At 61.0% G+C, this 27,440-nt stretch overlaps 1 protein-coding gene across 1 annotated transcript; it reads left to right on the top strand.

Moving 5' to 3' along the window:
- The first annotated feature begins 1,902 nt into the window (after nucleotides 1-1,902).
- On the top strand, nucleotides 1,903-17,392 carry LOC149523372 (T-cell-interacting, activating receptor on myeloid cells protein 1-like). The gene is made up of 3 exons (XM_089770444.1): nucleotides 1,903-2,393; nucleotides 14,545-14,835; nucleotides 17,262-17,392. Exons 1-3 carry the CDS (start codon nucleotides 1,982-1,984, stop codon nucleotides 17,390-17,392), a joined length of 834 nt encoding a protein of 277 aa, XP_089626570.1. The 5' UTR covers nucleotides 1,903-1,981.
- Nucleotides 17,393-27,440: the final 10,048 nt, after the last annotated feature.

Genomic DNA, 27,440 nt, shown 5'->3' on the forward strand with positions numbered 1-27,440 from the left:
CCTGGCTCCCGCGGGGGCAGGCTGGAGGGACCCTGGGAAGCTGCAGGAGTCTCCTTTCCCTTCCTGGGTCTCACCCCGGCTGTGGCCGCGGGGCCGGGACTGCACCCAGGGCCGGGCGAGGGGGAACCTGCTGGGCTGCAGACAGGCAGAGGGGGAAGCAGGCGGCTGAGATTTGTGTCGCCCCCACTTACCGGGACGACGGGGGCAGCTACCGAACAGGCGGCTTCTCGGCACCCAGCACCCCTGTGCAGAGCATGGGAGCAGGGAAGGCTCTGCCCTGAACCCAGGGACCAGCCAGGGGGGAGCCCAGAGCTGAATTCACCCCCCACCCAGCTGGACACCGAAGCCGAAACAAACGCCGGGTCCTGGGGCGAGCGGCCCCGTCGCTGGCTCCGTGTCAGCCCCTCGCCCGCCCCCTTCCGAGTGCGGGGCCCAGTCCCGCCCCCACCCCAGCCCACGTGCGTTTCATTCCTGCAGAGGACCAAAATGGAGACAAGCAGCTGGATCCTCCACGAAGAGAAGGTGAGCGGGAGAAATGGAGCAATTCACCCCCGGGCACAGGGCTCCCGCTCAGACGCCCTCGGATTCGGGCCTTTGGAGGGGGCCGGTCCCTGCACAGAACCGACGGGCTCAGCTCTTCTGTCTGGGGGGATGGACAGACCCTGGGGACGCCCGGTCGAGGGGCAGTGGGGATGTGGGGCCCCGGGAGCACAGGGCGGTGGCCGGACGGGAGCACGTCTGGGGAGGGACGGACAGACGGACTCAGACCGTGTCTGCGTGAGACCTGGGCCCCAAATGCCGAATCCCGTGTGGTTCCCACCCCCCCTGGGGAGCTCAGAGCCAGTCTGGGCTGGGGGAATTAGCGCCCGGATGGGACCCAGCCCGTGGGGCAGCCAAGCTCCCCTGAGCTCTGTGGGGACGGGGGGCTCCTCCCCCGCAGTAGGGACACCGCGCCCAGACCGGCCCGCAGGGACTCAGGGGGGAGTGGCCCCCGGTGGGCAGGGACCGTCCGTGTGTCCTGTGTCCGTACAGCACCGAGCACGCGGGGCAGCTGGCCCAGGACAGGGCTCCTGGCGATTGACACGAGTCGTTAGGGATTGTGGTTCCGGTTTCCATGGCGCCAGGCAGGGTCTGTGTCTGGCCGAGGGTCTGGCTGGGCCGATCCTCCCCGTCCTGAGATCCCGGGGGAGGAGCCGGAACGAATCCCCGGGTCCCGTCCTCCCCCCAGCGAAGCGGCTCAGCCCGGGGAGGAGCCGCCAGTGTCAGATGGGGGGGGGGGGAGGGGTCTCTGGGTAAGTAGCCACAGACACGAGGGCTCCAGCTTCCTCACCCCCACCCCCTGACTTCCCCCACAGATGCCGGTTCCACTCCTGCAAGGGGAACCGGCCCGATTCTGTTGGAGTCAGAGAGCCCCCAGCATGGGGTACAGCTCAGAGTGTATCCCCCTGAGATAAGCGGGCGGGGGATGGAGATCCAGGGAGAAGATTCCCGTGTATCCCGTCTGTCTCCCTCACTCTGCAGAGAGCCTGGGCGAAGGGCTCAGAAGCAGGGATCCCCTCCGCAAGGGGCTGCACAGCAGGGCGTTGATCCTGTGACCTTCCAACCCAGAGAGACATGGAGTTAACACTTGAACCTGCCATTAACAGTGACACGTTCACTCTGGAACCTAGTGATTGATGGCCAGTGGAAAGATTCTCTCAGCCCCCATTGAGGTTCTGCTGCCTCTGGTTTGGATTGGGCACCGCGGGGTGGGGGGGAAGCAGGTGACATCCCAGAGTCTTGCACGGCCTGGCTGTGCCTGGCAACAGCTGTGACACCGCAGGGATGGCCCTCAGCCGAGTAGACAGGCTGGGCAGAGGTGCCTGTGGGGAGCACAGAGGGGTTGCTGGGGGGCTCCGGGGACAGGTCACCCATCAGGCACCCCAGAGCAGCAGGACACTGCCTGCCCTGAGAAGTCCAGCCCCGGGAACACCCCAGAGCCATGATACCTGAGACACAGCCGTGGTTTGTGTCGTCCCCAGTTAATGCCGGTTTGTTTGTGCATCCAGAGGGGCCCCTCCCCAAACCCTCCATCTCCGCCAGCCCCGGGGGGGTGATCCCCGTGGGGGGAAACGTCACCATCCGGTGCTGGACTGAGCAGCCGGGCGTGAGGTTCCTGCTCTACAAGGACGGGGCTGAGAACTATCTGAACTACAGAGACTCTGCCGGCTCAGAGGCTGAATTCAGGATCTTCATCATCAGCTGGGAACTTGGTGGAAACTACACCTGTCGCTATAGCAACAGGGCAGGAGCAGCTCCCTACTCGGCGCCCAGCGACCCCGTGCAGATCATGGTACTAGGTGAGGGGTTTGTGTCATCCCCATTTAATGCCGGTTTGTTTGTGCATCCAGAGGGCCCCCCCCCAAACCCTCCATCTCCGCCAGCCCCGGGGGGGTGATTCAGGGACAGACTGCAGGGGGGAGACGTCACCATCCGGTGCTGGGCTGAGCACCAGGCCGGGATGTTGCCCTCTCCAAGGATGGGGATGGGCCCTGTACAAATCACAAAGACCCTGCTGGCTCCGCGGCTGAATCCCCCACCCCCAGCGCCCGGCAGGACGACGGGGGCAGCTACTGAACAGGCGGCTTCTTGGCGCCCAGCGCCCCAGTGCAGAGCATGGGAGCAGGGAAGGCTCCGCCCTGCACCCAGGGACCAGCCGGAGGGGGGGGGGGCAGAGCTGAATTAACCCCCCACCCAGCTGGACACCGAAGCCGAAACAAACGCCGGGTCCTGGGGCGAGCGGCCCAGTCGCTGGCACCGTGTCAGCCCCTCCCCTGGGGCCGGGTGCTCGGTCCCCCCCCCACCCAACACTCGGGAACCGACCTGGCTGGGCCCCAGCAGCCGGATCCCCCCACGACGGCACCGCAGGGAGCAGGTGAGCGGGCGAAATGGAGCAATTCACCCCCGGGCACAGGGCTCCCGCTCAGACGCCCTCGGGGCCATTCGGGCCTTTGGGGGGGGCCGGTCCCTGCACAGAACCGACGGGCTCAGCTCTTCTGTCGGGGGGACGGACAGACCCTGGGGACGCCTGGCCGTGGGGCAGTGGGGATGTGGGGCCCCGGGAGCGCAGGGCGGTGGCCGGACGGGAGCACGTCTGGGGAGGGACGGACAGACGGACTCAGACCGTGTCCGCGTGAGACCTGGGCCCCAAATGCCGAATCCCGTGTGGTTCCCGACCCCCCTGGGGAGCTCAGAGCCAGTCTGGGCTGGGGGAATTAGCGCCCGGGTGGGACCCAGCCCGTGGGGCAGCCAAGCTCCCCTGAGCTCTGTGGGGACGGGGGGCTCCTCCCCCGCAGTAGGGACACCGCGCCCAGACCGGCCCCCAGGGACTCAGGGGGGAGTGGCCCCCGGCTGGGCAGGGACCATCCGTGTGCCCTGTGTCCGTACAGCACCGAGCACGCGGGGCAGCTGGCCCAGGACAGGGCTCCTGGCGACTGACACGAGTCGTTAGGGATTGTGGTTCCGGTTTCCATGGCGCCAGGCAGGGTCTGTGTCTGGCCGAGGGTCTGGCTGGGCCGATCCTCCCCGTCCTGAGATCCCGGGGGAGGAGCCGGAACGAATCCCCGGGTCCCGTCCTCTCCCCAGGGAAGCGGCTCAGCCCGGGGAGGAGCCGCCAGTGTCAGATGGGTGGGGGGGGGGGTCTCTGGGGGAGTAGCCACAGACACGAGGGCTCCAGCTTTCTCACCCCACCCCCCCATTCCCCTGCAGATGCTGGTTCTGCTCCTGCAGAGGGAACCGCCCCGACTCTGCTGGAAACTCTCTCAGCCCTTTCCCCCTCCGCGACAGATGCTGGTTCTAGTCCTGCACGGGGAAACGGCCCGACTCTGCTGGGAACTACAGCGACCCAGACCCAGCCAGGTACCGGGGCTGGGGGCAGGAAATCCCCTGGAGCCCCTAGAAACAGATTCATGCTGAACATTGATCTGCTCCCTGGGGGAGCCATGAACAGCTGCTGGGTGGGACGGGGGCAGATCCCCCCAGCGAACGCCCCGTCGGCTGAGACCTGCCAGGACTCATTTCATATGCCAGAGTGGGGGGGATGTTACTGGAGAGGTGCTGGTCAGGTTCCAACAGAGGTTCCCCCAGCACAGCCCCTGCCTGGGTGCCCCCCAGACTAGGGTGCTGAGCTGGAAATGGGCCCCAGAGGGACGCCTGCATGGGGCACAGCTCAGGGCATGTCCCCCTGGGAGGAGGTGTGGGGGACGGGGAGCCGGAGATAACGGTCCCGTGTATCCCGTCTGTCTGACTGACTCTGCAGAGAGCCTGGGGGGAAGGGCTCATAAGATGGGGTCCCCTCTGCAGGGGGCTGCCCAGTGACCTTCCAAGCCAGAGAGACTTGTACCTGCCCATTCAAAGTGATAGGTTTACTCTGGAACATAGTGATGGCCAGTGGAAAGCCTCCTCCCCCGCCCTCCCATGCCTGTAAAGGTCCTGCTGCCTCTGGCTGGGCCTGGGCACCACGGGGTGAGGGGGAAGCGGGTGACGTCCCATCCTCCTGCAGCTTCTGGCCCTGGCTGTGTCTGGCAGCAGCCATGACGCCCTGGGGATGGGCTCCCAGCAAAGTAGACAGGCTGGGCAATGGTGCTTGTGGGGAATACAGTAGGGTCATTGGAAGGCTCAAGGAACAGGTCGCCCACCCAGGAACTCCTGGACAACAGGAGTCTGGCCCCTGGAGGACCCCAGGGCCATGACAGCTGGGAGACCCCCAGAGAGGGGCCAGGCCAGACCTGACCGACAGGACTCGGTGGCTCTGTTCCCAGGGCCATTTGCCGATCTCCCCGTCCCAGCACCGAGTGACTCTCCCCTTCCTCCTCAGAAGCCCCTCTGGAGCGTCCCAATTTCACCCACGGCAACATCGCCCGCCTGGGACTGGGCGCCGGGGTCCTGCTCGCCCTGGGGCTGATCCTGGCCGAGGCCTATTGCAGCCGCCCGAGGGGAGCAGCCTAGGTGAGGTGACCCCCCCCGTTTGTGCCCCGTGCTCCTTTCAGGGGCTGGGCCCAGGGCGACAGGGGCCCCTCTAACCCGCCATCTCTCTGCGCCCCCAGGAGCCTGGATCCGGCGTGCGGGGAAGAGACTCTCCCGGGGACGAGCTGCTGCCCCTCGGGGGGCTGAGACCAGTGTCCCGCTCAGCTTTGTCGTCCGCGAGCTGAGTGAGTTTCCCTTGTGCGCCGATATTGAGGTCGCGGGCGCCTGTTCGGACGTGCACTGCCTGGGGCGCAATTTATTAGCCTATACCTGATGTACAGGGACATGATTTCAAAACGCTGTGGAAGAGGGACCCTGGAACGGGGACACGCACACGGAGCCTGCCTTGGAACGTTCATTGAATGGGACGTCCAATCGGAAGAGCATTAACGTGCCCAATTTTCAGTAGCCAATGTCCTCTGTTTATAGCCCCTGCTAGACCCTCCCCTGGCTCGGCGTCCTCCTCAGTTAAGTCCAGCTCTCCTTTCCGGGGACTGTTCATTGGCCTTTCTGAGCGAGGGTCGGATACACTCTCCTAGCCAAGCGCTTAGTGAATATTTCTCCCCCGTCACATCGGCTCTCGGGGCTCCATTTCATTGTGGAGCAGAGGTGATGTCAACCCAGGATCATGGAATCCGAGGGGTGGAAGAGACCTCAGGAGTCATCGAGTCCAGCCCCCGGCCCACAACGGGATCAGCAGGAGAAATCTGGACAGTTCTTTTTATTTCGGACCGATTAAAAGCCAACTTTGGAAATGCAGGTACCTGGAACGCTCGTCCTGCCCACAGGACACAGATCAGAGGAAATTCTGATGAATCTAGTGCAGATTTCCCTCGATCGGCTGGTTTGATCCACTCAAAAGCGTTCTCCAAAGCCCGAGTGTCTATTAATAACAATACTGACTCAGAAAGGGAGACAAATACTCTTCTTTGCTCTGTGCCAGAGCGCGCAGGCCCTTGGCTGCATTATTTCCAGGGATCAGCTCAACGACAAGAGTTCGTATTTGTCCCCCGAGAACCCTGCGTTTGCACGGGAGGGTTCTGAAGGGAACGTGTGTAAAGCGCGGCCCATGTGGACGGGGAGTTCTAACGAATGTTTGGGGGTATGTCTACACGACAAAGTTCATTCGAAATAACCGTTATTTCCAATTCACTTTAATAGCCTCTATACATGCAAACCGCTATTTCAAATGTAATTCAAAATAGCGGCGCGCTCAATTCGAATTTGGTAAACTTCATTCTATGAGGAGTAACGCCAAATTCGAAATAGTTAATTTGAAATAAGTGCTGTGTAGACGCTTAATTTGAATTAGGGGGCCTCCAGCCCTTCCCAGTTCCCCCTCGTGGCCACTCTGGGCCAAACCAGGAAAACTCCTCTCCTCTCCCCCAGCCCCGGAGCCCTTACAGGGTAGAGTCTGGCCAGACAGCATGTGCCAGAGCCAGGCTTTCCAGAAGTCTCTGCCCCTGCCCCTGCTCCGGCACTTGTGGCCTCAGCAGGACCACCCCACGGCAGGGGTACAGAGAGCAGTTCCTGGGAGCCCTGCGAGCCCAGACCCGGATCATGGAGCAGTGGGTGCAGGACGACCGGGCGTTCCAGCGGGAGCTGCTTGCCCAGGGTCGTGCTGTCTGTCACCATCTGCAGGCCCTGGTGCAGAGCGTGCTGCCCTGTGCCTGTCCCATGCCTGATGCCCCCCCAGCTCCTGCTCCTCCTCCCACTCCTGCACCCGCTCCCACCTCTTCCTCCTAAACCTCCACACCCCCCACCTCAACCTCTGCACTTTCTCCCCCATCCCTCCGGGGACACCAAGGCCCCCTCCCCCGCGGTGCTGGGAAGCAGTTGGCCCGGCGAGACCCCCACCCCGATTGCTGAGTTTCCCCTCTCCCTTCTTCCCCTTTCTTCCCCCTTCCAGCTCCCTCCTCCAAGTTTTCCCCCTCCCCTCTCCCACTCTTTCTCCTCCCCTCTCCTGCCACCCTTCCCAATCTCCCCAGAGTTTCATCCCCCCCAGTTTTGTTAAATAAACAGAGTTTGTATTTTTGAGACAAAAGTGAGTTTTATTTGAATCAGGAAGGGGGGGGGGGGCTATGGAGGGGTTAGTGGAAGGACGAGAGGGCGGAATGGGGCACAAGGCCCCAGTGGGGCAGACCAGGCAGACTGTTACCGCTCCTCAGGGTGGAAGTTCTCCCGCAGGGCCCCCTGGATCCTGACAGCTCCTCGATGGTCCTCCCGGATGGCAGCCTGCAGACAGTGCAGCCAGGCTGCTGGCAACTTATTCACAAGACGCAGCAGAGTCCCCAGGGGCAGGTCTGGTTCCATGGTGCAGAGTGCCGTGGTGTCCCCAGCGAGGGCAAGCAGAGCACGCCGAGACACAAATGCTTTGCTGTTCCTCAGCGAGGTAGACCAGCAAGCAGAGAAACCTGAGAACCATCTGTCCGGGATGAGGGGGTCGGGTCCCTTTAAGCACAGAACTCGGCTAGCCTGAGGCAGCAGCCACACACACTAAGTCTGACCCTGATGTCCTGCCGGCACTGCTTCCGGCCAGCCTTACCTTCGATTCAGGGTCCACTCAATGCGGACGAGCTATTTCAAATTAGAAAAATACTATTTCAATTTAGTTTTTGTGGATAGCTGCGTTATTTTGAATTAGCTTATCTTGAATTAACTAATTCGAAATAAGTTAATTCGAAATAGCGCTATAGTGTAGACATACCCTTGTAGTTTTAAATTAAGAAAGAAAGAAAGAAGGAAGAAGCAAGAAGCAAGCAGACAGGAAAACAAAGGGCACTTAAGGCCCATTCTGAAACTCCTTGAAGGTAACGAGAATCTTTCCATTAACTTCATGGGACTTTGACTCTGGTTCCTAAAGCTATTTGAAATCAATGGTTTAAGGAAATGATTGAACTAAAGAGAGTGACGCAGGATGGTCTTGGCTTCATGTTATGTCTCATAACAGAGGGCAAGAATGTTCGTGGTCCTCTTCTCTTTACAATGGATACCGAGTGACGTCTCTATGCATTTCGCAGGTGGCCCTGAGCTGCGGACAGCTGCTGTCCGATCGCTAGTTCCTCGGTGCAAAGCCTGGGGCTGAACAAGGCTGTGTTGGGTTGGGAAGGCCGGTAGCACAATTATTTCAAACCCTCCTCACCTGTGGAGATGCTTGAACTAAATAAATGAGATCAGAAAACCCTCCATTGATGTTTGTCCCATAGTTATTCCCGGGCTCTGGCGTCTCCATTCTTCCCCGGGAAGGTCTCCCTGAGTCACAAAGATAGTGACAGAAGCCAGAGGCAAAGTGGGTGTTTGAATGATCTAGGAGGCCGAGCGAGGCTCCTCTCAGTTCCCAGACACTAAAGCAGCCAGACAAGATCTCCAGGTGTCTGTCTTATCACAAACCAATTCTACAAGGCAAATACACAGAGAGGTGTTGGAATTACAATTCATCCACAAGTTCAATTCTCACGCTGATGGCCTCAACCGCGATTAGGGACGGCTGGGACATTATCAACCTAACATGAAATGAAGGTGCAAACAGCTCTTTGTCTGTGTAGATTCTTGCGTTAGTATCCCTCCTATCTATTGCTGCCCTTTGATCCTTATCTGCTTCTTTTTAACTGTCCAATATTCAGGTGCTTATAGATTGTCAGTTCTGCCCACTTGTTTTACCCTTTGATATTTTCAACCCTCTGCTCTTTGCTTCCCGGCCCCCTCCTTTTTTTCCCTTCCCCCCTCTCCCTTCTCTCCTGTTTATTTTGGGTCTGCACAACCTAAACTCAAAACTCCGGTCATCTGAAGAAGGGGGCTGTGCCCACGAAAGCTCAGGATACCATCTGTATCTTTCATTAGTCTGTAAAGTGCTACCTGACCATTAGCGGCGCATAGTTCAGTCCCTGGTCTTTAAGAATCGCTACGCTATTGTGCAGCGGTGGTAGGCTCAACGGGGGGCACCTAGAATGTTGGGGGGATCCCAGTGGGGCTGGCAGTGATGGGGGAGATCACAGTCCCGGCACGAACTTTACAATGAAGGTTAGAACCCGTATAACCGTAAAGACGAGCCAAAGCATCTGCACTTGCCACCCCCAACTCTGCCCTTGTCTGAACCCCGACTCTCCTGGCGAACCCAGCTCCCCTGCCCCGCCAGCTGCACTCGCTGCCCCAGCAGTGCCAGCAACACACTTGGATTCTTGGTACGGGCTGCTGGCTGGGGCCTCGCTTCCCTCCCCAGCTGGGAACGGGTGGGATAGCGGGGGCCCCTGTTGCCCCCCCGCTGTGGGTTCAGTGGCGCAAGGCGAGGGAGATGTCCCGGCAGCCGCATGAGAACCTGGACTAATAAATCCCGGGAGCGGGGAGAGGCGGAGGAGGGGGGGAAGGAGTTATGAGAGAGAAAGAGGGTTTAACTGAAACCCACTGGCTGCTGGATAGAATTTAAGGGCTGTGTTGGGGAACCCCAGGGATACGGGAGAAGTGGGGGACCAGAAGTCCATGACCTGAACTTGGGGTGTTAGAAATGAGTCCTCCTCAGTGCGCAAAACACGGAGAGGAAGGGCTTCTAGCCCTTGTGGGGGGTGCCTAGGGCTTCTGAACCTCCCATCCCCCAGGCTCCCTTTGGGGAGTGGGTGGGGGGCTGCACCCCCCCCCATTCATACAGGGACATCGCCGGCTGTTCTCCTTTGCCAGGGTGCGAGGGGAAAGTGCCCAGTTTCCTGCATTCCTCACTCTGGCTGGGAGCCACAGGGGGCAAATGAACCTGGACCTGCCCCACGTGAGGAGACATGGTCCCCTCCCCCAGCTGTGCCCACTGGAGCTGCAGCGGCTTCTCACCTGGCCCCAAGCGGCTGTGGGGAGAGAGGGGCTGCGGTTGCCCTCTCCCTCCGGGCCAGCCTGCACCCCCTGACGTCAGGCCATTTCCATTGTCTGCCCCACACAACACAAATTACTCTGGTGCGCGAGCCAGGCTGGTGAAGTGCGCGAGTCGGCCGGTAGCTTTGCTGCCCCTTGCAGCCGGCGCCCTCGGCTTCCCCCGGGTTTGTTGTTCCAACCGTTTCACACACTCTCCTGTGTCCGGAGACAGACGGTCGCTTCCTTCCCCTTTTTCTCGGCCAGACCTTGGTTAGGCCCATCTCTGCCCGCAGCGGGAAATGTCTCCGGGGGGCGGCAGGGTGAGAGGCGTCGGCACGTTGAGACGTGCACCCTGCCAGGAGGGGCACCAGGCTGTTTGATTTGGGGGGCATCCCTCAGATGAACCCCTCGCCTCCCGCCGGCAGGCAGCTTGGCCCAGCCAGGCGGGCGAACGCCGGGGGCTCCCGGGGCCTCAGGCCAGGGGCCGCTTTTCCCTGATAAAACACGTTGTTGGTAGGAGGGATGTAAAATCCCCTTGAATGGGGGAGCGGGTTCAATGCCGGGGCTGACCAGTTAACCCACTAGAGAGGAGGCGGGTGGATGGAGGCGCCCCATCCCGGCTGGAGTGAGGGGCTGTGAGCAAGGATCCGGCCGGCAGCAGGAACCCCCAGAACGGATGGGAGGGGAGGGAGCAGAGAAGGGACAATTGACCCATCTCTTTTAAAAGAGGGGACCCTGGCAGGAGAGCTCACAGACGGGGCTGTCCCTTTGAAACGGGACGTCTGGGCCCCCTGTGGATTGCACCTCTGTGAACAACCAGGGCGCAGAGCGGTTTCACTGCTGGCTCTGAAGGGCCCCCCATGGCTGGCTGGGGGGGATTTGAGGGAGGGAGGTTGAGGGTGTCAGGGTGGGGCTGGGGCAGAAGGGCTGGGATGGGGAATATAGGTGTGAAGGGAGACAGGATGCTCCTTCGAAGGTTGGAGGCACTGAGGATATGAGGGGACGTGGGATGGGGCAGAAGGAGGGGCTGGGGCGTGAGGGGACACAAGGCAGGAGGGGCTGGGGAACCAGAATCCGACAAAGGCTGGGTGTGAGGGGACATGGGATGGGGGACACATGGGAGGAGCGGCCGGGGGGCTAGAATCCGACCAGGGCTGGGGGTGAAGCCGTGCTGCCGACGGCCCCGTATCGCTCGGGACACCCCGTCTGTTCACGGCCAATGGCCTGTCCCAATCACATCAGCCCTGCCGGGCGCCGGGCACAACGGGCCGTTTGCTTTGCCACCGGCTCCCGCCGAGGACACGTTGGTCCGTGCGCAGGACACCCCGGCTCGGGAGCTGCGTGCGGCGCCCGCCAGTGGCAGCAAGACCGACCTGGGCCTGCCCGCAGACGGGGCTCGGTTCCCAGCTGGTACCTGAGCCCGGCCACACGCCCACGGGCAGCGTCTCCCTCAGCCGGGGGCAGGGTCTCTGCGGGGGCTGGGCAGGTCCCTGGGTCTCTCCCAGCTGGTGACCCGTTGGGGGCCTGGGATGGAATTTCTCTGCCTCTGATTTTCCTCTGGACCTGGTCTGCTCAGTTCACACCCTCAGAAAAGACCCTTAGAACCAGGCGTTACAGTGTGAAGCTGCCATCCCCGCTCAGCTGTGGCGCGAGGGGCCGCAGACCCAGGCGTTCCCCATCGTGCCCACTCCTCGCACGGTGCCAGGGCTCGTGTTGCACGTGGGCAACTTTGCAGACTGGGAAGGAAGGCAGCAGAGTGAATCCTCCAGCACCAGGAAATACCACTGTACTGTTTCCAAAAACACCCTTAACTCTGCCCCTCATTCACATGCATTAAGATACCCTCCTTTAACTGCATGATCGTGTGTTAATTTTATCTAAGTACACACCAAATAGGTTTGTGTTAGAAAACAAGAGAGGACCAAGAGGTGGATGGGTCCTTTATTGCAGATATTCATCCTGCCTCTGACCCCCAAAGCCCTGGATCAAGTGAACAACCTGTTAACCACAGGTACAACTTTTAACCTTAGTTACTATGTAAATACATGTATCAATTACATCACCCTTCAAATCCTAATTTACTAATGTGAACATCCATTTAAAGCCGCCATCCCTGCTCAGCTATGGCACAAGGGGATGAAGACTCACGTGTTCCCCATCGTGCTTGCTCCTCACACGGTGCTAGAGTTCATGTTGCACGTGGGCAGCTTTTCAGGCTGGGAGGGAAGGCAGCAGAGTGAAATCCTCCAGAACCAGGAAATGCCACAGTGACTGATTCCCAAACACCCTTAACTCTGCCCCTTGTTCAATGCACGATCACCCATTAATTTGCACGATCACCCATTAATTTTGCCTAGAAGGGTCACTGGACACTTGAACCCAGATGCTAAGAAAAGCTGCGGGGAGGGAGGGACGTCTGCATGGAGCCCGTGATTCGTGGAAGATGGAAGCACACGGCCTGAGGTCTCCTGGCTCCCAGCCTGGGGCACCTTCCTCATGCTGTCAGGGTGTGTTGGAGGGTGTCGTGGCCTCCTCCCCTACAGAAACAGACAGAAGCTGGAGCTGCAGGAGGCCTGGCCAAGCTGAGAGCACCAAGGTTTCCTGGGTTATGCAGAGACTTCTGCTTACTGCGACCGCCTGAGATGTCACCTGCAGATTATGGTCAAGGCACGAAGGACACAGGAAGAGACGAGACATCGTCATCTTCCTGTCACTGCAGCCACCAGCTGAGCTCCGTATTCGGGGCTGGGTGCAGCTGGGCACCGGGTGTGGGTGGCAGTGCAGAGAGGCCCCTCACCGCCCCGTCATGGCGTCTGCTCTCACCGTCCTCTTCCTCGGTGAGTATCAGGGACAGCCAGAGCGTGGGCCCATGTGCCGGGTGGATCTGAGACCAGGGCGTGTGCCCATGGGGGAAAGGGGAGCTGAGATCTGTGGGATCCACTTGCTCCGGGATCTGGCCCCTAACGACCCGTCTCTTTCCAGGCTGCTGGCTGGCCGGGCAGAGCAGGGCGCAGGGACGTGAGTATCTTTGGGGCACGGGGCACCTAGGAGAGTTTCCCCAGGCAAGACGAGGGACCTGGGCTCCCTCCCACAGCCAGAGGCTGAGACCCTCCCTGGCTCAGTACAGGGATGGGCACCGCAGGGGGGGATTCACCTGCACCCAAGCACCTGCCCCCAGGAAACACCGAGTCAGCCCCCCAGCGCCCTAGCGCTTGTTCAACAGGCCCAAAAGAGGGGCAGGAACCCGCAGGGTAGATCCCAATTTGCCCCTGGCTCCCGCGGGGGCAGGGCTGGAGTGACCCTGGGGAGCTGCAGGAGTCAGGAGCTGGAAATCTCCTTTCTCCTCCTTGGTCTCAGCCCGGCTGTGGCCGCGGGGTCGGGTCTGCACCCAAGGCTGGCCGAGGGGGAACCTGCTGGGCTGCAGACAGGCAGAGGGGGAAGCAGGCGGCTGAGATGTGTGTCGCCCCCACTTAACGGGACGACGGGGGCAGCTACCGAACAGGCGGGCTGGGCTGGGGGAATTAGCGCCCGGGTGGGACCCAGCCCGTGGGGCAGCCAAGCTCCCCTGAGCTCTGTGGGGACGGGGGGCTCCTCCCCCGCAGTAGGGACACCGCGCCCAGACCGGCCCGCAGGGACTCAGGGGGGAGTGGCCCCCAGTGGGCAGGGACCGTCCGTGTGTCCTGTGTCCGTACAGCACCGAGCACGTGGGGCAGCTGGCCCAGGACAGGGCTCCTGGCGATTGACACGAGTCATTAGGGATTGTGGTTCCGGTTTCCATGGCGCCAGGCAGGGTCTGTGTCTGGCCGAGGGTCTGGCTGGGCCGATCCTCCCCGTCCTGAGATCCCGGGGGGAGGAGCCGGAACGAATCCCCGGGTCCCGTCCTCTCCCCAGGGAAGCGGCTCAGCCGGGGGAGGAGCTGCCAGCGTCAGATGGGGGGGTCTCTGGGCGAGTAGCCACAGACACGAGGGCTCCAGGTTTCTCCCCCTCCCCCTGTCCAATCTCCATTCCCCCACAGACGCTGGTTCCACTCGTGCAAGGGGAACTGGCCCGACTCTTGGAGTCAGAGAGCCCCCCGCATGGGGCACAGCTCAGAGTGTATCCCCCTGAGATAAGGGGGCGGGGGATGGAGATCCAGGGAGAAGGGTCCCGTGTATCCCGTCTGTCTCCCTCACTCTGCAGAGAGCCTGGGGGAAGGGCTCAGAAGCAGGGATCCCCTCCGCAAGGGGTTGCACAGCAGGGCGTTGATCCTGTGACCTTCCAACCCAGAGAGACATGGAGTTAACACTTGAAGCTGCCATTAATAGTGACACGTTCACTCTGGAACCTAGTGATTGATGGCCAGTGGAAAGATTCTCTCACCCCCCATTGAGGTTCTGCTGCCTCTGGTTTGAATTGGGCACCGCGGGCTGGGGTGGAAGCAGGTGACGTCCCAGAGTCCTGCACGGCCTGGCTGTGTCTGGCAGCAGCTGTGACGCCCCGGGGATGGGCCCCCAGCAGAGTAGACAGGCCGGGCAGAGGTGCCTGTGGGGAGCACAGAGGGGTTGCTGGGGGGCTCCGGGGACAGGTCACCCATCAGGCACCCCAGAGCAGCAGGACACTGCCTGCCCTGAGAAGTCCAGCCCTGGGAACACCCTAGAGCCATGATACCTGAGAAACAGCCGTGGTTTGTGTCACCCCCAGTTAATGCCGGTTTGTTTGTGCATCCAGAGGGGCCCCTCCCCAAAGCCTCCATCTCCGCCAGCCCCAGGGGGGTGATCCCGATGGGGGGACACGTCACCATCCGGTGCTGGACTGAGCAGCTGGTCATGAGGTTCCTGCTCTACAAGGACGGGGCTGAGAACTATCTGAACTACAAAGACCCTGCCGGCTCTGAGGCTGAATTCACCATCCCCAGCGCCAGGCGGGAAGACGGTGGAAACTACACCTGTCACTATAGCAACAGGACGGGATCAGCTGCCTACTCGGCGCTCAGCGACCCCGTGCAGATCATGGTAGTAGGTGAGGGGTTTGTGTCGTCCCCACTTAATGCCGGTTTGTTTGTGCATCCAGAGGGGGCCCCCCCCAAACCCTCCATCTCCGCCAGTCCCGGGGTGTGTGTAGGGGGGGAAACGTCACCATCCGGTGCTGGACTGAGCACCAGGCCGGGACGTTGCCCTCTCCAAGGATGGGGATGGGCCCTGTTCAAATCACAAAGACCCTGCTGGCTCCGCGGCTGAATTCCCCACCCCCAGCGCCCGGCAGGACGACGGGGGCAGCTACCGAACCGGCGGCTTCTCAGCGCCCAGCACCCCTGTGCAGAGCATGGTAGCAGGGAAGGCTCCGCCCTGCACCCAGGGACCAGCCGGGGGGGGGGGCCAGAGCTGAATTCACCCCCCACCCAGCTGGACACTGAAGCCGAAACAAACGCCGGGTCCTGCGGCGAGCGGCCCAGTCGCTGGCACCGTGTCAGCCCCTCCCCCGGGGCCGGGTGCTCGGTCCCGTCCCACCCAACACTCGGGAACCGACCCGGCTGGGCCCCAGCACCCGGATCCCCCCACGACGGCGCCGCAGGGAGCAGGTGAGCGGGCGAAATGGAGCAATTCACCCCCGGGCACAGGGCTCCCGCTCAGACGCCCTCGGGGCCACTCGGGCCTTTGGAGGGGGCCGGTCCCTGCACAGAACCGACGGGCTCAGCTCTTCTGTCCGGGGGGGGGGGGGGAACAGACCCTGGGGACGCCCGGCCGAGGGGCAGTGGGGATGTGGGGCCCCGGGAGCGCAGGGCGGTGGCCGGACGGGAGCACGTCTGGGGAGGGACGGACAGACGGACTCAGACCGTGTCTGCGTGAGACCTGGGCCCCAAATGCCGAATCCCGTGTGGTTCCCGACCCCCCTGGGGAGCTCAGAGCCAGTCTGGGCTGGGGGAATTAGCGCCCGGGTGGGACCCAGCCCGTGGGGCAGCCAAGCTCCCCTGAGCTCTGTGGGGACGGGGGCTCCTCCCCCGCAGTAGGGACACCGCACCCAGACCGGCCCGCAGGGACTCAGGGGGGAGTGGCCCCCAGTGGGCAGGGACCGTCCGTGTGTCCTGTGTCCGTACAGCACCGAGCACGCGGGGCAGCTGGCCCAGGACAGGGCTCCTGGCGATTTACACGAGTCGTTAGGGATTGTGGTTCCGGTTTCCATGGCGCCAGGCAGGGTCTGTGTCTGGCCGAGGGTCTGGCTGGGCCGATCCTCCCCGTCCTGAGATCCCCGGGGGAGGAGCCGGAACGAATCCCCGGGTCCCGTCCTCTCCCCAGGGAAGCGGCTCAGCCCGGGGAGGAGCCGCCAGTGTCAGATGGGGGGGAAGGTCTCTGGGGGAGTAGCCACAGACATGAGGGCTCCAGCTTTCTCACCCCACCCCCCCATTTCCCCACAGACGATGGTTCTACTTCTGCAGAGGGAACCGGCCCGACTCTGTTGGGAACTACAGCAGCCCAGACCCAGCCAGGTACTGGGGCTGGGGGCAGGAAATCCCCTGGAGCCCCTAGAAACAGATTCATGCTGAACATTGATCTGCTCCCTGGGGGAGCCATGAACAGCTGCTGGGTGGGACGGGGGCAGATCCCCCCAGCGAACGCCCCGTTGGCTGAGACCTGCCAGGACTCATTTCATATGCCGGAGGGGGAGGGGGGAATTTTACTGGAGAGGTGCTGGTCAGGTTCCAACAGAGGTTCCCCCAGCACAACCCCTGCCTGGGTGCCCCCCACGCTAGGGTGCTAAGCTGGAAATGGGCCCCAGAGGGACGTCCACATGGGGCACAGCTCAGGGCATATCCCCCTGGGTGGAGGTGTGGGGGACGGGGAGCCGGAGATAACGGTCCAGTTTATCCCGTCTGTCTGACTGACTGTGCAGAGAGCCTGGGGGAAGGGCTCAGAAGTAGGGGTCCCCTCTGCAGGGGGCTGCCCAGTGACCTTCCAAGCCAGAGAGACTTGTACCCGCCCATTCACAGTGATAGGTTTACCCTGGAACATAGTGATGGCCAGTGGAAAGCCCCCTCCCCCGCTCTCCCATGCCTGTAAAGGTCCTGCTGCCTCTGGCTGGGCCTGGGCACCACGGGGTGAGGGGGAAGCGGGTGACGTCCCAGCCTCCTGCAGCTCCTGGCCCTGGCTGTGTCTGGCAGCAGCCATGACGCCCTGGGGATGGGCTCCCAGCAAAGTAGACAGGCTGGGCAATGGTGCTTGTGGGGAATACAGTAGGGTCATTGGAAGGCTCAAGAAACAGGTCACCCACCCAGGAACTCCTGGACAACAGGAGTCTGGCCCCTGGAAGACCCCAGGGCCATGACAGCTGGGAGACCCCCAGAGAGGGGCCAGGCCAGACCTGACCGACAGGACTCGGTGGCTCTGTTCCCAGGGCCATTTGCCGATCTCCCCGTCCCAGCACCGAGTGACTCTCCCCTTCCTCCTCAGAAGCCCCTCTGGAGCGTCCCGATTTCACCCACGGCAACATCGCCCGCCTGGGACTGGGCGCCGGGGTCCTGCTCGCCCTGGGGCTGATCCTGGCCGAGGCCTATTGCAGCCGCCCGAGGGGAGCAGCCTAGGTGAGGTGACCCCCCCGTCTGTGCCCCGTGCTCCTTTCAGGGGCTGGGCCCAGGGCGACAGGGGCCCCTCTAACCCGCCATCTCTCTGCGCCCCCAGGAGCCTGGATCCGGTGTGCGGGGAAGAGACTCTCCCGGGGACAAGCTGCTGCCCCTCGGGGGGCTGAGACCAGTGTCCCGCTCAGCTTTGTCGTCCGCGAGCTGAGTGAGTTTCCCTTGTGCGCCGATATTGAGGTCGCGGGCGCCTGTTCGGACGTGCGCTGCCTGGGGCGGAATTTATTAGCCAATACCTGATGTACAGGGACATGATTTCAAAACGCTGTGGAAGAGGGACCCTGGAACGGGGACACTCACACGGAGCCTGGCTTGGAACGTTCATCGAATGGGACGTCCAATCGGAAGAGCATTAACGTGCCCAATTGTCAGTAGCCAACGTCCTCTGTTTATAGCCCCTGCTAGACCCTCCCCCGGCTGGGCGTCCTCCTCAGTTAAGTCCAGCTCTCCTTTCCAGGGACTGTTCATTGGCCTTTCTGAGCGAGGGTCGGATACACTCTCCGTCGCACCCCTAGCCAAGCGCTTAGTGAATATTTCTCCCCCGTCACATCGGCTCTCGGGGCTCGTGGAGCAGAGGTGACGTCAACCCAGGATCATGGAATCCCAGGGGTGGAAGAGACCTCAGGAGTCATCGAGTCCAGCCCCCTGCCCACAACGGGATCAGCAGGAGAAATCTGGACAGTTCTTTTTATTTCGGACCGATTAAAAGCCAACTTTGGAAATGCAGGTACCTGGAACGCTCGTCCTGCCCACAGGACACAGATCAGAGGATATTCTGATGAATCTAGTGCAGATTTCCCTCGATCGGCTGGTTTGATCCACTCAAAAGCGTTCTCCAAAGCCCGAGTGTCTATTAATAACAATACTGACTCAGAAAGGGAGACAAATACTCTTCTTTGCTCTGTGCCAGAGTGCGCAGGCCCTTGGCTGCATTACTTCCAGGGATCAGCTCAACGACAAGAGTTCGTATTTGTCCCCCGAGAACCCTGCGTTTGCATGGGAGGGTTCGGAAGGGAACGTGTGTAAAGCGCGGCCCATGTGGATGGGGAGTTCTAACGAATGTTTGGGGGTATGTCTACACGACAAAGTTCATTCGAAATAACAGTTATTTCCAATTCACTTTAATAGCCTCTATACATGCAAACCGCTATTTCAAATGTAATTCAAAATAGCGGCGCGCTCAATTCGAATTTGGTAAACTTCATTCTATGAGGAGTAACGCCAAATTCGAAATAGCTAATTTGAAATAAGTGCTGTGTAGACACTTAATCCGAATTAGGGGGCCTCCAGCCCTTCCCAGTTCCCCCTCGTGGCCACTCTGGGCCAAACCAGGAAAACTCCTCTCCTCTCCCCCAGCCCCGGAGCCCTTACGGGGTAGAGTCTGGCCAGACAGTGTGTGCCAGAGCCAGGCTTTCCAGAAGTCTCTGCCCCTGCCCCTGCTCCGGCACTTGTGGCCTCAGCAGGACCACCCCACGGCAGGGGTACAGAGAGCAGTTCCTGGGGGCCCTGCGAGCCCAGACCCGGATCATGGAGCAGTGGGTGCAGGACGACCGGGCGTTCCAGCGGGAGCTGCTTGCCCAGGGTCGTGCTGTCTGTCACCATCTGCAGGCCCTGGTGCAGAGCGTGCTGCCCTGTGCCCGTCCCATGCCTGATGCCCCCCCAGCTCCTGCTCCTCCTCCCACTCCTGCACCCCCTCACACCTCTTCCTCCTAAACCTCCACACCCCCCACCTCAACCTCTGCACTTTCTCCCCCATCCCTCCGGGGACACCAAGGCCCCCTCCCCCGCGGTGCTGGGAAGCAGTTGGCCCGGCGAGACCCCCACCCCGATTGCTGAGTTTCCCCTCTCCCTTCTTCCCCTTTCTTCCCCCTTCCAGCTCCCTCCTCCAAGTTTTCCCCCTCCCCTCTCCCACTCTTTCTCCTCCCCTCTCCTGCCACCCTTCCCAATCTCCCCAGAGTTTCATCCCCCCCAGTTTTGTTAAATAAACAGAGTTTGTATTTTTGAGACAAAAGTGAGTTTTATTTGAATCAGGAAGGGGGGGGCCTATGGAGGGGTTAGTGGAAGGACGAGAGGGCGGAATGGGGCACAAGGCCCCAGTGGGGCAGACCAGGCAGACTGTTAGCGCTCCTCAGGGTGGAAGTTCTCCCGCAGGGCCCCCTGGATCCTGACAGCTCCTCGATGGTCCTCCCGGATGGCAGCCTGCAGACAGTGCAGCCAGGCTGCTGGCAACTTATTCACAAGACGCAGCAGAGTCCCCAGGGGCAGGTCTGGTTCCATGGTGCAGAGTGCCGTGGTGTCCCCAGCGAGGGCAAGCAGAGCACGCCGAGACACAAATGCTTTGCTGTTCCTCAGCGAGGTAGACCAGCAAGCAGAGAAACCTGAGAACCATCTGTCCGGGATGAGGGGGTCGGGTCCCTTTAAGCACAGAACTCGGCTAGCCTGAGGCAGCAGCCACACACACTAAGTCTGACCCTGATGTCCTGCCGGCACTGCTTCCGGCCAGCCTTACCTTCGATTCAGGGTCCACTCAATGCGGACGAGCTATTTCAAATTAGAAAAATACTATTTCAATTTAGTTTTTGTGGATAGCTGCGTTATTTTGAATTAGCTTATCTTGAATTAACTAATTCGAAATAAGTTAATTCGAAATAGCGCTATAGTGTAGACATACCCTTGTAGTTTTAAATTAAGAAAGAAAGAAAGAAGGAAGAAGCAAGAAGCAAGCAGACAGGAAAACAAAGGGCACTTAAGGCCCATTCTGAAACTCCTTGAAGGTAATGAGAATCTTTCCATTAACTTCATGGGACTTTGACTCTGGTTCCTAAAGCTATTTGAAATCAATGGTTTAAGGAAATGATTGAACTAAAGAGAGTGACGCAGGATGGTCTTGGCTTCATGTTATGTCTCATAACAGAGGGCAAGAATGTTCGTGGTCCTCTTTTCTTTACAATGGATACCGAGTGACGTCTCTATGCATTTCGCAGGTGGCCCTGAGCTGCGGACAGCTGCTGTCCGATCGCTAGTTCCTCGGTGCAAAGCCTGGGGCTGAACAAGGCTGTGTTGGGTTGGGAAGGCCGGTAGCACAATTATTTCAAACCCTCCTCACCTGTGGAGATGCTTGAACTAAATAAATGAGATCAGAAAACCCTCCATTGATGTTTGTCCCATAGTTATTCCCGGGCTCTGGCGTCTCCATTCTTCCCCGGGAAGGTCTCCCTGAGTCACAAAGATAGTGACAGAAGCCAGAGGCAAAGTGGGTGTTTGAATGATCTAGGAGGCCGAGCGAGGCTCCTCTCAGTTCCCAGACACTAAAGCAGCCAGACAAGATCTCCAGGTGTCTGTCTTATCACAAACCAATTCTACAAGGCAAATACACAGAGAGGTGTTGGAATTACAATTCATCCACAAGTTCAATTCTCACGCTGATGGCCTCAACCGCGATTAGGGACGGCTGGGACATTATCAACCTAACATGAAATGAAGGTGCAAACAGCTCTTTGTCTGTGTAGATTCTTGCGTTAGTATCCCTCCTATCTATTGCTGCCCTTTGATCCTTATCTGCTTCTTTTTAACTGTCCAATATTCAGGTGCTTATAGAGTGTCAGTTCTGCCCACTTGTTTTACCCTTTGATATTTTCAACCCTCTGCTCTTTGCTTCCCGGCCCCCTCCTTTTTTTCCCTTCCCCCCTCTCCCTTCTCTCCTGTTTATTTTGGGTCTGCACAACCTAAACTCAAAACTCCGGTCATCTGAAGAAGGGGGCTGTGCCCACGAAAGCTCAGGATGCCATCTGTATCTTTCATTAGTCTGTAAAGTGCTACCAGACCATTAGCGGCGCATAGTTCAGTCCCTGGTCTTTAAGAATCGCTACGCTATTGTGCAGCGGTGGTAGGCTCAACGGGGGGCACCTAGAATGTTGGGGGGATCCCAGTGGGGCTGGCAGTGATGGGGGAGATCACAGTCCCGGCACGAACTTTACAATGAAGGTTAGAACCCGTATAACCGTAAAGACGAGCCAAAGCATCTGCACCTGCCACCCCCAACGCTGCCCTTGTCTGAACCCCGACTCTCCTGGCGAACCCAGCTCCCCTGCCCCGCCAGCCGCACTCGCTGCCCCAGCAGTGCCAGCAACACACTTGGATTCTTGGTACGGGCTGCTGGCTGGGGCCTCGCTTCCCTCCCCAGCTGGGAACGGGTGGGATAGTGGGGGCCCCTGTTGCCCCCCCGCTGTGGGTTCAGTGGCGCAAGGCGAGGGAGATGTCCCAGGAGCTGCATGAGAACCTGGACTAATAAATCCCGGGAGGGGGGAGAGGCGGAGGAGGGGGGGAAGGAGTTGTGAGAGAGAAAGAGGGTTTAACTGAAACCCACTGGCTGCTGGATAGAATTTAAGGGCTGTGTTGGGGAACCCCAGGTATACGGGAGAAGTGGGGGACCAGAAGTCCATGACCTGAACTTGGGGTGTTAGAAATGAGTCCTCCTCAGTGCGCAAAACACAGAGGGGAAGGGCTTCTAGCGCTTTTGGGGGGTGCCTAGGGCTTTTGAGGGTTTTCTGTTCTGAACCTCCCATCCCCCAGGCTCCCTTTGGGGAGTGGGTGGGGGGCTGCACCCCCCACTCATACAGGGACATCGCCGGCTGTTCTCCTTTGCCAGGGTGCGAGGGGAAAGTGCCCAGTTTCCTGCATTCCTCACTCTGGCTGGGAGCCGCAGGGGGCAAATGAACCTGGACCTGCCCCACGTGAGGAGACATGGTCCCCTCCCCCGGCTGTGCCCACTGGAGCTGCAGCGGCTTCTCACCTGGCCCCAAGCGGCTGTGGGGAGAGAGGGGCTGCGGTTGCCCTCTCCCCCCAGGCCAGCCTGCACCCCCTGACGTCAGGCCATTTCCACTGTCTGCCCCACACAACACAAATTACTCCGGTGCCCGAGCCAGGCCGGTGAAGTGTGCGAGTCGGCCGGTAGCTTTCCTGCCCCTTGCAGCCGGCGCCCTCGGCTCCCCCGGGTTTGTTGTTCCAACCCTTTCACACACTCTTCTGTGTCCGGAGACAGACGGTCGCTTCCTTCCCCTTTTCCTCGGCCAGACCTTGCTTAGGCCCGTCTCTGCCCACAGCGGGAAATGTCTCCGGGGGGCGGCAGGGTGAGAGGCGTCGGCACGTTGAGACGTGCACCCTGCCAGGAGGGGCACCAGGCTTTTTGATTTGAGGGAATCCCTCAGATGAACCCCTCGCCTCCCGCCGGCAGGCAGCTTGGCCCAGCCAGGCGGGCGAATGCCGGGGGCTCCCGGGGCCTCAGGCCAGGGGCTGCTTTTCCCTGATAAAACATGTTGTTGGTAGGAGGGATATAAAATCCCCTTGAATCGGGGAGCGGGTTCAGTGCCGGGCCTGACCGGTTAACCGACTAGAGAGGAGGCGGGTGGCTGGGAGGCGCCCCAGCCCAGCTGGAGTGAGGGGCTGTGAGCAAGGATCCGGCCGGCAGCAGGACCCCCCAGAACGGATGGGAGGGGAGGGAGCAGAGAAGGGACAATTGACCCATCTCTTTTAAAAGTGGGGACCCCGGCAGAAGAGCTCACAGGCGGGGCTGTCCCTTTAAAACAGGATGTCTGGGCCCCCTGTGGATTGCACCTCCGTGAACAACCAGGGCGCAGAGCGGTTTCACTGCTGGCTCTGAAGGGCCCCCCATGGCTGGCTGGGGGGGATTTGAGGGAGGGAGGTTGAGGGTGTCAGGGTGGGGCTGGGGGCAGAAGGGCTGGGATGGGGAATATGGGTGTGAGGGGAGATAGGATGCTCCTTCGAAGGTTGGACGCACTGAGGATATGAGGGGACGTGGGATGGGGCAGGAGGGGGAGGGGCTGGGATGCGAGGGGACGTGGGATGGGGCAGAAGGAGGGGCTGGGGAACCAGAATCCGACAAAGGCTGGGTGTGAGGGGACATGCGATGGGGGCACAAGGAAGGAGGGGCCGGGGGGCTAGAATCTGACCAGGGCTGGGGGTGAGGAGACATGGGATGGGGGCACAAGGGGGGAGGGGCTGGGGGACCAGAATCCGACCAGGGCTGGGGGTGAGGCCGTGCTGCCGACGGCCCCGTATCGCTCGGGACACCCCGTCTGTTCACGGCCAATGGCCTGTCCCACTCACATCAGCCCTGCCGGGCGCGGGGCACAACGGGCCGTTTGCTTTGCCACCGGCTCCCGCCGAGGACACGTTGGTCCGTGCGCAGGACACCCCGGCTCGGGAGCTGCGTGCGGCTCCTGCCAGCGGCAGCAAGGCCGACCTGGGCCTGCCCACAGACGGGGCTCGATTCCCAGCTGGTACCTGAGCCCGGCCACACGCCCACGGGCAGCGTCTCCCTCAGCCGGGGGCAGGGTCTCTGCGGGGGCTGGGCAGGTCCCTGGGTCTCTCCCGGCTGGTGACCCGTTGGGGGGTCTGGGATGGAATTTCTCTGCCTCTGATTTTCCTTTGGACCTGGTCTGCTCAATTCACACCCTGAGAAAAGACCCTTAGAACCAGGCGTTACAGTGTGAAGCTGCCATCCCCGTTCAGCTATGGCGCGAGGGGCCGCAGACCCAGGCGTTCCCCATCGTGCCCACTCCTCACACGGTGTCAGGCCTTGTGTTGCACGTGGGCAACTTTGCAGACTGGGAAGGAAGGCAGCAGAGTGAATCCTCCAGCACCAGGAAATACCACTGTACTGTTTCCAAAAACACCCTTAACTCTGCCCCTCATTCACATGCATTAAGATACCCTCCTTTAACTGCATGATCGTGTGTTAATTTTATCTAAGTACACACCAAACAGGTTTATGTGAGAAAACAAGAGAGGACCAAGAGGTGGATGGGTCCTTTATTGCAGATATTCATCCTGCCTCTGACCCCCAAAGCCCTGGATCAAGTGAACAACCTGTTAACCACAGGTACAACTTTTAACCTTAGTTACTATGCAAATACATGTATCAATTACATCACCCTTCAAATCCTAATTTACTAATGTGAACATCCATTTAAAGCCGCCATCCCTGCTCAGCTATGGCACAAGGGGATGAAGACTCACGTGTTCCCCATCGTGCTTGCTCCTCACATGGTGCTAGAGTTCATGTTGCACGTGGGCAGCTTTTCAGGCTGGGAGGGACGGCAGCAGAGTGAAATCCTCCAGAACCAGGAAATGCCACAGTGACTGATTCCCAAACACCCTTAACTCTGCCCCTTGTTCAATGCCAACCTTTATTTGCACGATCACCCATCAATTTTGCCTAGAAGGGTCACTGGACACTTGAACCCAGATGCTAAGAAAAGCTGCAGGGAGGGAGGGACGTCTGCATGGAGCCCGTGATTCGTGGAAGATGGAAGAACATTGCCTGAGGTCTCCTGGCTCCCAGCCTGGGGCACCTTCCTCATGCTGGCAGGATGTGTTGGAGGGTGTCGTGGCCTCCTCCCCTACAGAAACAGACAGAAGCTGGAGCTGCAGGAGGTCTGGCCAGGCTGAGAGCCCCAAGGTTTCCTGGGTTATGCAGAGACTTCTGCTTACTGCGACCGCCCGAGATGTCACCTGCAGATTATGGTCGAGGCACGAAGGACACAGGAAGAGACGAGACATCGTCATCTAACTGTCACTGCAGCCACCAGCTGAGCTCCGTATTTGGGGCTGGGTGCAGCTGGGCACCGGGCGTGGGTGGCAGTGCAGAGAGGCCCCTCACCGCCCCGCCATGGCGTCTGCTCTCACCCTCCTCTTCCTCGGTGAGTATCGGGGACAGCCAGAGTGTGGGCCCATGTGCCGGGTGGATCTGAGACCAGGGCGTGTGCCCATGGGGGGAAAGGGGAGCTGAGATCTGTGGGATCCACTTGCTCCGGGATCTGGCCCCTAACGACCCGTCTCTTTCCAGGCTGCTGGCTGGCCGGGCAGAGCAGGGCGCAGGGACGTGAGTATCTTTGGGGCACAGGGCACCTAGGAGAGTTTCCCCAGGCAAGACGAGGGACCTGGGCTCCCTCCCACGGCCAGAGGCTGAGACCCCGCCCGGCTCAGTACAGGGATGGGCACCACGGCGGGAGGATTCACCTGCACCCAAGCCTCTGCCCCCAGGAAACACCGAGTCAGGCCCCCAGCGCTCAAAGGGCCCAAACGTGGGGCAGGAACCCACAGGGTAGATCCCAATTCGCCCCTGGCTCCCACGGGGGCAGGGCTGGGGTGACCTTGGGGAGCTGCAGGAGTCAGAAGCTGGAAATCTCCTTTCCCCTCCTGGGTCTCACCCCGGCTGTGGCCGCGGGGCCGGGTCTGCACCTAGGGCCGGGCGAGACAGGCAGAGGGGGGAGCAGGCGGCTGAGACTTGTGTCGCCCTCACTTAACGGGACGACGGGGGCAGCTACCGAACAGGCGGCTTCTCAGCGCCCAGCGCCCCTGTGCAGAGCATGGGAGCAGGGAAGGCTCCGCCCTGAACCCAGGGACCAGCCAGGGGGAGCCCAGAGCTGAATTCAAACCCCACCCAGCTGGACTCCGAAGCCGAAACAAACGCCGGGTCCTGGGGCAAGCGACCCAGTCTCTGGCACCGTGTCAACCCCTCCCCTGGGGCTGGGTGCTCGGTCCCGTCTCTCCCCTCCCAACGCTCGTTTCAATCCCACAGAGGAACCTAACCTGGCTGGGCCCCAGCAGCCGGATCCCCCCACGACGGCGCCGCAGGGAGAAGGTGAGCGGGAGAAATGGAGCAATTCACCCCCGGGCACAGGGCTCCCGCTCAGACGCCCTCGGGGCCCTTCAGGCCTTTGGCGGGGGCCGGTCCCTGCACAGAACCGACGGGCTCAGCTCTTCTGTCGGGGGGACGGACAGACCCTGGGGACGCCCAGCCGAGGGGCAGTGGGGATGTGGGGCCCCGGGAGCGCAGGGCGGTGGCTGGACGGGAGCACGTCTGGGGAGGGACGGACAGACGGACTCAGACCGTGTCCGCGTGAGACCTGGGCCCCAAATGCCGAATCCCGTGTGGTTCCCACCCCCCCTGGGGAGCTCAGAGCCAGTCTGGGCTGGGGGAATTAGCGCCCGGGTGGGACCCAGCCCGGGGGGCAGCCAAGCTCCCCTGAGCTCTGTGGGGACGGGGGGCTCCTCCCCCGCAGTAGGGACACCGCGCCCAGACCGGCCCGCAGGGACTCAGGGGGGAGTGGCCCCCGGCTGGGCAGGGACCGTCCGTGTGTCCTGTGTCCGTACAGCACCGAGCACGCGGGGCAGCTGGCCCAGGACAGGGCTCCTGGCGATTGACACGAGTCGTTAGGGATTGTGGTTCCGGTTTCCATGGCGCCAGGCAGGGTCTGTGTCTGGCCGAGGGTCTGGCTGGGCCGATCCTCCCCGTCCTGAGATCCCGGGGGGAGGAGCCGGAACGAATCCCCGGGTCCCGTCCTCTCCCCAGGGAAGCGGCTCAGCCCGGGGAGGAGCCGCCAGTGTCAGATGGGGGGTGGGGGGGTGTCTCTGGGTAAGTAGCCACAGACACGAGGGCTCCAGCTTCCTCACCCCACCCCCTCATTCCTCCGCAGACGCTGGTTCTGCTCCTGCAGAGGGAACCGCCCCGACTCTGCTGGAAACTCCCTCAACCCCTTCCCCCTCCGCGAAAGACGCTGGTTCTACTCGTGCAAGGGGAACCGGCCCGACTCTGCTGGAAACTGCAGCAGCCCCGACCCAACCAGGTACCGGGCCTGGGGGCAGGAAATCCCCTGGAGCCCCTAGAAACAGATTCATGCTGCACATTGATCTGCTCCCTGGGGGAGCCATGAACAGCTGCTGGGTGGGACGGGGGCAGATCCCCCCAGCGAACGCCCCGTCGGCTGAGACCTGCCAGGACTCATTTCATATGCCAGGGTGGGGGGGATGTTACTGGAGAGGTGCTGGTCAGGTTCCAACAGAGGTTCCCCCAGCACAACCCCTGCCTGGGTGCCCCCCACGCTAGGGTGCTGAGCTGGAAACGGGCCCCAGAGGGACGTCCACATGGGGCACAGCTCAGGGCATATCCCCCTGGGAGGAGGTGTGGGGGATG

This window comes from Pelodiscus sinensis, chromosome 18 (genome assembly GCF_052426305.1).
Source record: "Pelodiscus sinensis isolate ZL-2025 chromosome 18, ASM5242630v1, whole genome shotgun sequence".
Lineage (NCBI taxonomy): Eukaryota > Metazoa > Chordata > Testudines > Trionychidae > Pelodiscus > Pelodiscus sinensis.